At 48.9% G+C, this 9,777-nt stretch overlaps 1 protein-coding gene across 1 annotated transcript in view; it reads right to left on the minus strand.

Moving 5' to 3' along the window:
* The window catches only part of CUL4A (cullin 4A), a 45,051-nt gene extending 35,280 nt beyond the window's left edge, over nucleotides 1-9,771 (minus strand). The window contains exons 1-2 of the mRNA XM_064585878.1: nucleotides 9,477-9,771; nucleotides 8,470-8,585 (exon numbers count right to left, since the gene is read on the minus strand). Of these exons, the coding sequence (XP_064441948.1) occupies nucleotides 8,470-8,585; nucleotides 9,477-9,642 (282 nt within the window). The 5' untranslated portion in view covers nucleotides 9,643-9,771. The remainder of the gene's footprint in view (nucleotides 1-8,469; nucleotides 8,586-9,476) is intronic.
* Between the last annotated feature and the right edge of the window lie 6 nt (nucleotides 9,772-9,777).

The raw sequence follows: 9,777 nt of genomic DNA on the forward strand, positions 1-9,777 counted from the left end.
ATACAGCTAAAATCACCACCATCACAGAGAGGCACCCCCACCCCCGCTTCATACCTACATAACCTACAAATACACAGTCAGGGTCCAGTGTAAGGTGATTACTGTCTGAACCCCGGGGTCCAGTCAGGGCTTGGTAGGAATGGTAACAACAGTGGATGTGGAACACGGATTTCACAGCATGCCCACGACAGCCACATGGCGTGGCTGCACGTCTGAGCATCCACAACGCAGCAACCTCTCAACCTGGCCACACACCACCATCACCTGGGGACTTCAAAACAAAGCTGGACGCTCCCACTCTCTCCTCTGAGGTGGAGGACGCAGGAAAGGTGTGTGATTCTAATGTGCAAGCAGGGCATGAAATCACTGCCCCCGACCCTCGGTGACCACCTCCAAACAGGTGGGGGAGCAGCAGGGCAGTTTCCGCCCATGAGGAGCCAAGGAAAAATCGTGATTGCCCAGGAGACACAGGCTATGTTGTGTTGTTTCCTATTTACCTTTCTCAGGGTACATGTATAAATTTACTTAAGTTTGTCTTATGTTAACGAAGAAACAAGTTTTTTGGGCAGAAACATTTTCTTAAAATATTTTTACCCACATCAAAAAAAATATTTGTAGATTCTCACCAGTTCTAATAAAATTTTCCAAATTTCATGTACAATACCAGCATCTCATTCAATCCAAATGAGATACTAAAAACAATGTCGTTTTTTCTACTGACTAGCTCTGAACCATTTTAAAAAATATTGGGGACACACTGCATAGAAACAGTGTGAATCTAAATCTAACTCAAATACTATATTCCTGAGGAAATAAAGATAACTCGTTTTTATAAAGCTGTTCATTGTAGTAATACTTAAAACATTAATAGTCCCCACACTTAATGTTACAAGAATTGCTACATATTAACCTGAGTTAAATAAATACAATAATCGCTGCTATGAAATGCACCCATGTTTACAAAGGCTAAAGGAGAACAGGCAAGGATGACATTAAAAAGGACAACTTGTTTTTTAGCAGGTTTATTATCAGTGTACCACCACCACCATAGGAAAGGCCCTATTTTGTCTTGCTCTAGAAATAAAGGCTCGTCTACATTCTGTGTTGAAATCTCTGATTTCTTTCTCAAACTTTGCAATTCCTTCACTTTGTAGCCCTTTGTAATTCAGAGATCTATCCCTTTCCTTCTTAAGAAACCCAAGATAACCTGATGACAAATGTTTTTGCTCCAGTAAGTTAGTCATTAGGGGATCCCAAAAACATAATTATCATGAAATGTTTTTAATGTAATACACAAAGAAAACTATTTTCTTTGGTAAAAATCAAGATAAGCTTAGCATGTCCTTCATAGAACAACATCTCACTGAAGGAACCACTTTGCTCTAATTCCTGAAGTGGGAGTCAATGTCCTCACAACAGTCTTTCCCCAGTTGTGACATGCTGTCACTGTTGATTTTAGAACCCTGTTTCTCATCCTATTTGGACATACTGTTTACCTGAAGCACACAGATTTATTTTGTATTTAAGACTGAGAGTTTGGGGGCCTCTTACCACCACCAGGCAAACCCAGAGGAGCCAGGTTTGCTGTGGGCGCTGTCCCTTCTCCGAGTCTTTGCTGAGTCACTGCTGGTGTCTTCATATTACAGGCACCACAGAGGGGCCGCCCCGCTCTCTCAGGGCCCTGGCCAACTTCTCCGTTACAGGAGCTCCACCGCATAGAAGCCCCCCGCCCCAGAGTAAGTTTGCGAGATTTAACTAGTACTTTGGGATTTAGAAATGCCTTCTCTGGACTATAAAGTACTGAATCTGACCTGTACGGGGAGGATGACTTTCACATTCGCCACTCACCACTCCTATTTTCAAGAGTCCTAACAGAGGAAAGGAATTTAACTAATCCAATGATTAGAGGTGGGCAAGCAGCACCTGTGTCAGGATAAAGGCGTTTTCCTTGCTCCCACTTGGCCGTGGTGGAAACCGCTTGTCTGAACCGCCCACAGCTCGGCTCTCTAATCAAGTGGGCCAGGCCTCCACACCCAAGCCCTCCAGGCTGTTGTCTGTGTTAGGACAGCCCAGCATGGCAGGATCAAATGCCTGTTTATCTGCAGGGCCAAGCCCTCAGCCCCGAGCGCACTTGCCCCTGGGGGCGGAACACCCAACATGGTGTTAAAGTGAGCTGCGGGGTGGGGAGAAAGCACAGCATCGCTGAAATGAGGGTACGTGGTTCTGGAAGGTGATGTTTCACGTAAGGGCCTTGAGGGCCAAAGCTAAGATTAGAGAGACAGAAGAGTAAAAGGAGCCATAGCGTGAGAAATCAGAAAGGAGAAAAGCAGGCTGGCACCAACAACTATTTATGTAGGTGAAGGGAAAATGAGAACGAACCCCCAGCTCGGGGAAAATCACACGCCGGGCCACGCCCTATAAAGAAAGGCGCACTGGCCGGGGCCCGCCGCAGGGCCCACTTCACAGCGAGACCGGCACATCGCCCTCTGACACACACACACTCGGGCACACGGGCGCGGCTCAGGGTGGACGGCGGCAGCGTTAGCCCCCCGTTAAGCAATCACCAGTCCTGAAGATGGACCCTACTCAATGGCAGGCCCACTGAAAGGTGATGAGCTCACCACCTGGGAAGAAGGCACCGATGGGGCTCTATGCCACCAGATTCCTACCTATAAGAAATGAGTAAAGAACGTAAAAATCCAATCAGAACTCAGATCTGAGTGGATAAATTAAGAGAGGGAAGTCCCATAGAACAAGGGCTTCCAGGAAAACCAGGACCCGTGTGGCCGTATTTACCAGCTCTGACTACACAGCAAACTCCCCGTCCTAGGTGTTAGACGTAAGCCACCTCCAGAAACGACTGACCCTGCTGAGTGCTGACACCACTGATTTATGAAATCCTTTCTTTCTTTTTTTTTAAAATTTATTTGATACAGAGAGAGCACGGGCACAAGCAGGGGGAGCAGCAGAGGGAGAGGGAGAAGCAGAAGCAGACTCCCCACTGAGCAGGGAGCCTGATGCGGGGCTCGATCCCAGGACCCTGGGATCATGACGTGAGCTGAAGGCAGACGCTAACGACTGAGCCACCCAGGCGCCCCTATGAAATCCTTTTTATTAAGCCAAACAGATTTGAGTTTGCAGATTCTCCTGTTTTTTGAAGAACTTATGTATTGAGTTCACTGTTAATTTGTTACCTTCTCAAATTGGTCCATCAAATAATGTGTTTATATGTGTCTACTATCCAGTCCTTTTCACTCTGTCTCATCCATTTGAGCCATTCTATTAATGCATTCAATACCTAAGTCCACATTTTCCTTCAGTAAATTATCACCAGGCAGGAGGATTTCAGAGACCTTAGTCCGACTCGAGACAGCACAGCCTTCCTCAGAACAGCAAGTCCCCCATGACGGCTCTGTTTCTGGGCACCAAAACTGCCTGAAATCAACATTAGCCCTTTTCTGAAACCCTTCTCGAAAATGCAGTCTTTAGTTTTCTGTTGTTCCATCAGGCTGACAACAGGACTAAAACGTATAGACTGGAGACACACAAGATAAACTTTCTTCCACAGGTAGTGATTACAGGTCTAAACTCAGGTCTTTAAAAACAGACTGAAAAGATCTACGCATTCAAAATATTCTCCTCCCAGCGCTGTAGGAGAGAAGTGACTGTGGACAGTGCATGTGTGTGTTTGTGAGGACTTTCCCATCACCACACTTTGAGCCTCCCTCTTCACTGAACAGAGGGACAGGGAAACAACAGGCAGACTACAGCAGACACACGGGGTGCTAGGTAGGCCTCCTACAGGGTCTGTCTGGGTAAGGGATGCCCTGGCGGGGAGATAACCCCACTTTGGGAAAACTAATAAACATCAAAACATCCTGAAAATTTCCTCAAAAAAAAAAAAAAAAAAAAGAACCCCAAATAACTTTCATACTTTGGGGGACACCTGGGTGGCTCAGATGGTTAAGCATCTGCCTTCAGCTCGGGTCATGATCCCGGGGTCCTGGGATTGAGCCCCACATCGGGCTCTGTGCTCAGCGGGGAGCCTGCTTCTCCCTCTCCCTCTGCCTGCCTGTCTGCCTACTTGTGATCTCTGTCAAATAAATAAATAAAATCTTTAAAAAAAAAAAACAACTTTCATACTTTGGTAAGAATGGTTACTTTCACGTAAGATTCTTCAGCCAAGTATATACCACACCACCTCAGCAAAAACAGACTTTATTTCGAAACAACAGGTCAAATGCACTGCCTACTTCATCACAGATCAGGATAATACAAGCGGGCAATAACTACACAATGACGTCACTTACTATTTCTGTCCCATTTGCTTCCAAAAGATCTGAGCAGCTCATTCCATAGCCCTGTACTTGAACTCCCCGGGGAACATGTCTGTGAGTGGCCAGGAGCCTGCCTGTGCCCACGCCCCTTTGTAAGTCAATCAACTGATGCCCAGCGGGCTTTCCTGCGGTGCCTCCTAGAATGTGTAATCCCATTTTGAGGGTAAGCACCTCTGGCCCTCAGGGTCTCAAGACATGCACATGGACACCCAGGGCGTTTACAATAATATCTATGGCGACCATCACGACACATCCTGCTGGGTAAAAGGTACGGCAAGGTCATTCCACCAAGAAAAATAATGGGTCATCGATACCAGATAGTCAAATCTCCAGGAAAAGAGTCCCTACCTGCAAGGTATAATATTTTATTAAACTAAAAACCTATGAATTTAGACACTTGACAGGACTCCTACTTCTGGTCAAGATGAAATAAAGAGACTAGGCTAGCCCTTCTGCCTGATTTTACCAAAAACCACACAAAATATATGAGGGTCACCTGTGTGGCTCAGTCAGTTAAGGGTTCAACTCTTGATTTCAGCTCAGGTCATGACCTCAGGGTTGTGAGACTGAGCCCAGTGTTGGGCTCTGTGCTGGGCGTGGAGTCTGCTTTGCTTAAGATTCTCTCCCTCCCTCTCTTTTTGCCCCATTCTGCCACCGCCCTGCCCTCTCTCTCAAAAAACAAAACAAAACAAAACTGAAACACCAGTTTTCAAAGCACTGCACATTGGCCTATGACAGACAGTGATCTCTGGGAGGTGGGAAACAAGCCCCAACACTCTGACTTCCTACATCCCTGTTTCCAGGCTGCGGAGCAGGTGCCGTGAGCTGAGGCTTCAGTCTCCAAGACGAAGGCCCAGAGGGAAGAGATCCGGCCAGAGAGGATCTTGGAGATGAGCGGAGACCTCAAGTGTCTCCCTGAGGATTCAGCAGAGCACTGACCAGGACCTCTGTGTGAGGAAACTCAGGTTTAGAGACAACAGGGTCTGGTACCCAGAAGGGACCTGGAATAACACCTCCCCCCACATGCCAGAGTGGAAAATCACAAGATACTAGGCACTGAGTACTCATCCAGGAAGGTTTTGCCCAGCCGTGGGGCAATTAGCCTTGGACAAAATACTGCTCTAGTCCTGCCTAGCAAATCTTAATAGTAAGACTCTAAAAGATCAAACTGCTTCCAAATAATTTAATAGGTCTGCAGTGAAGCTCAGAATATTTATAGAGATACAAAAATATCACACTAATGAAAATTCACAATGTCTGACAATCAAAGATTATCTGACATGCAAAAAAGAAGAAAAACACAACCCTTAGTGGGGAGGAAAAGCAGTCAAAAGCGGCCTGGAACTGACACTGAAACAGCTTTTCTAAGTCTATTCTCCGTGTTCAGAAGTTACCTAGCGACAGGGAAGGTACAGAAAACATTCAAAGTGAGCACCTGGAGAGAAAAACCAGTGCACGAGACAAAAATTTCACCAGATGGCAGTCCTGGCAGATTAGACGTTGCAGAAGATTAGTGACCCTGAAGACACGAGTGACCTGAATAGTTCTATAGCCACTAAAGAAATGTGTAGTTTACGAGCTCCCCACTAAGACAGCCGACATTAACGATTCACTAGGAATTCTCTCAAACACTTAAGGAAAAAATACCAATTCTATACAAAGTCTTACAGAAAACGAAAAGGAGGGAATATTTGCAACTCTGAAACCAAATGCAGACAAATATAGTACAAAAAAACAACACAGCACTATCTTCTGTGATCACAGATGCAAAAACTAATGAAATACTAGCAAAACAAATCCAACAATATATATAAAAAATAATACACCACTACCAAGTCAGATTTATCCGATGTCCGCAGGATGGTCTTACCATCTGAAAAGTCAATCAATGCAATAAACTGAAAAAACAAGAGTTGTATGATCATCTCAACAGTCATAGAAGAATTCATCAAAATCCAACAGGTACTTCTGGTAATTTCTCAGCAAACTAGGAAAGAAAGGAGCTCCCTCAACCTGACAATGGGTATTTTTGAGAAAACCACACCTAACACCATACTCAATGACAAAAGACTGAACGCTCTTCCCACAAGGAATAGCCGCCCAACAAGGGCGTCTGCTTTTACCACTTCTACTCACCATCATTCTGAAGGTTCTGAACAGGGCATGGAGGTAAGAGAAAGAAATAAAAGGCATGCCGATTAGAAAGGAAGAAGTGAAACCATCTCTGTTCATAGGCGACATGACTGTCTATGTAGAAAATCTGATGGAATCTACAAAAAGCTACTAGAAGTGAAGTTAGCAAGAGAGCATACTAGAGCGATACATAAATAATCCTACTTCTAAATACTAGCATAAACCAGAAAGTAAGTTATACTACTACTTATAACACCACCAAAAATATCAAACGCTTATGGGTACATTTCACAGAAGATGTACAAGACTTATACACTGGAACTAGAAATAAGTAAAAATCAAGGAAGACTAAACAGAGCTGTGCCTTGTGATCAGCTGGTAGGCGTGGAACCATCAAGACATCAACTTCCTCACACTGATTGAGAATTTGACACAACCCTAATAAAAATCCTAGTAGACATTTTTGTGGAAACTGGCAATCTAAAATTCACATGGAAATACAGAGGACCACTACACAAGCACTCAAGTGGCTAAAACTAAAAAAAAAAAATCTGATAATACCAAGCGTTAGCAAGAACATAGAAAAACTGGAGCGCTCACACACTGCTGGTACAGACAGAAAATGGTATAGCCATTTTGAAAACAGAAAATGTCCTAAAAAGTTAAATACACCCTTCCCTTACGACTCTGAGACTCTACTTCTAGATATTTACCTAAGAGGGATGGAACACGTTTCCACACGAGACTTAGGCGTTAACATTCATAACAGCTTGATTCATAACACCCCCTAACTGGAAACCCAAATGTCCCTTACCCTGGAGAAAGGTGGCACCCATTCTCCCCAGCAACAAACAAACAAATTACTGTCACGCAGTAGGCCTGAGCGAGACACCAGGTACAAACAACTGCAGGATATGGGTTCCACTGACGAGACTCTAGAACCGGCAGAATGTACCAACAGAAAGGTCATCAGTGATCTGCAAGGATGGGGTCAGGGGAGAGGAACAGACTCCCTGAAGTGATGTAAATCTTCTATATTTTATTGTGGTGATGGTTATTTATACCTCAATATAAAACTTATTGAAGTACATGTTATATGTATACCTTAAAAAGTTGATCAAAAAACATACTAAACTCACACAAACTTAATACAAAGAGGGGTTGTATGTCCATCGAACTGTCAATAGTGGTGTTCCTTGGGTGGTGGGAGTATAGGTGGTTTTAATTTTCCCCTTTGTACTTTTTTGTAATCTCCACAATTTTTATAACAAACACTTCTAGGCAAACAAAAAACTTTTACTTCAAGTCTCTTCATAGAAATTGTGGTATCATATTGTTACCTAAAACACAGGTGATAGACTAGTTAATGAATGCTATTCTTGAGAAATAAGATCAGGAAAAGCCAGTCTGCTGATAAACAGAAAATGCAAAGTAATATTTACTTATGACGACTTATGTTGGAAATGGAACATCTTTAAATTAAACGTAACAAAATCTGTTTGCATATCTTAATTACAGTAATCGCAAAACAAAAAGGAGAGAAAACCTATGTTAACAAGTAAAACCGTAGTAAGTGTCGTACATACACAACGTAATCTGTTGCATTATTTGGACAGTGATGAGAGCCAGGTGGCTACCAGAAATGTATCTTTCTCCCGTAACGAGGTAACTTCGAATCTCCTTCCCGGCAGCATGAGCGCGACAACTAAAAATGCCACAGCCACCGGCTCGGGGGACCGGCGTCCTAGGACTCCGCTGCCCTCGCAGGAGCAAGTCTCGCCCTGCTAGGACACGCTCCCTTATCGGCTCTGAGGCAGCCCCGAGGACCACCCCATCCGCGCCCGTGCCACCCTCCGCTGGAGCCGGCCACTCACTCGCGCGCTACCTCCCAGCACGCGAGTACGGGAGCGGCCCCGAGGCCAGCCCTCCAGGCCTGCAGCTCCACGAACGAACACTCGAGCGCCCGCGACGTCTCCCTTCCGCGCGGGCGGAGCCTCACCTGGTAGAGCTCTTCCAGGTTGTATCTGATGGAGGTACTACTTTGTATGGCTTTCACCGCCTCGTGAAGCTTCCGCCAGGTGTCCTGAGTGTAGTTGTCGGGCAGTTTGGGTCTGTCTGCGAATCCAGATAGCACCAGTGAGGAAGAGCGCCACACGCATCGGGCCGCCTTTAAGGAACACTCCGCGGAAAGCACTTAGGAGGCACACAGGTAAGGGACACGGAAACGAGGTTTGCCCAGGACGTGGGTCGCCGGCCTGGTTACACTCCGCAGCCGAACCACCTCTGCTGCGCGGAAGGCGCTTAGCACCGAGACGAGGGAAACACAGCTGCACACATCTGCGTCTCCCTCGGCAAGTCGCCCTCGTGACCGTCTGGGTGGCACCGGTCACGGCGGGGCCGGGACAGCGGGTGGAAAGTGCAGGAAGGCCCGTTACACACGACGAGCTCGGGAGCGGCTCCGGCCCCGGCTCAAGGACGCGGCCGCGCTGCCCGCCGCCCGCCGGCTCCGGAGGCAGGCGAGCCGCCGCGCGCGCCCGAGGACCCCCGCCGCTCCCCCGGGACGGGCACTTCCGGCGGCCGGGGACCCCGGGCACCCCAAGACCGGCACTTCCGGCGGCCGGGGACCCCCGCTCCCGGGACCCCTGCTCCCCGCCGCTCCCCGGGACCGGCACTTCCGGCGGCCGGGGACCCCCCGCTGCCCGGGACGGGCACTTCCGGCGGCCCGGGACCCCCGCTCCCGGGACCGGCACTTCCGGCGGCCGGGACCCCCCGCTCCCCGGGACGGGCACTTCCGGCGGCCCGGGATCCCCGCTCCCGGGACCCCAGCTGCCCCGGACGGGCACTTCCGGCGGCCGGGGACCCCCCCCTCCCCGAGACCCCCGAGACCCCCGCTCCCCGCCGCTCCCCGCCGCTCCCAAGCACCCTGGCTCCCCGCCGCCCCCAGGACGCGCACTTCCGGCGGCTGGGGGGCGCCGACCCCGCCCCGGCCGCCCGCCCCGCACCCACCTCGGAAATTCTTGATCACTAGTTTCTTGGAGCCGCCGCCGCCGCCGCCGCCGCCGCCGGGCTTGGAGGAGACGGCGGCCGCGGCGAGGGACGCGGGCTTGGTGAGGCCGTTGGTGTGCCCGACGAGCGCCGACAGGGCGCCTTTCCTGGGGGTCTCGTCGGCCATGGCTGCGGCCGGGAAGCAGCGGGCGCCCCGCCCCGTCCCGCCTCCCCGGCCGCGCGGGCGGGCGGGCCTCGCGTCAGCGCCGCCCCGGCCGCCCAACCGCCGCCCCGCCGGCCCGGCGCGACCCCGACCCCGGCC

The sequence above is a fragment of the Mirounga angustirostris genome, unplaced genomic scaffold (assembly GCF_029215605.1).
Source record: "Mirounga angustirostris isolate CCGP_5_RB_7025 unplaced genomic scaffold, mMirAng1.0.hap1 SCAF_3, whole genome shotgun sequence".
Classification (NCBI taxonomy): domain Eukaryota; kingdom Metazoa; phylum Chordata; class Mammalia; order Carnivora; family Phocidae; genus Mirounga; species Mirounga angustirostris.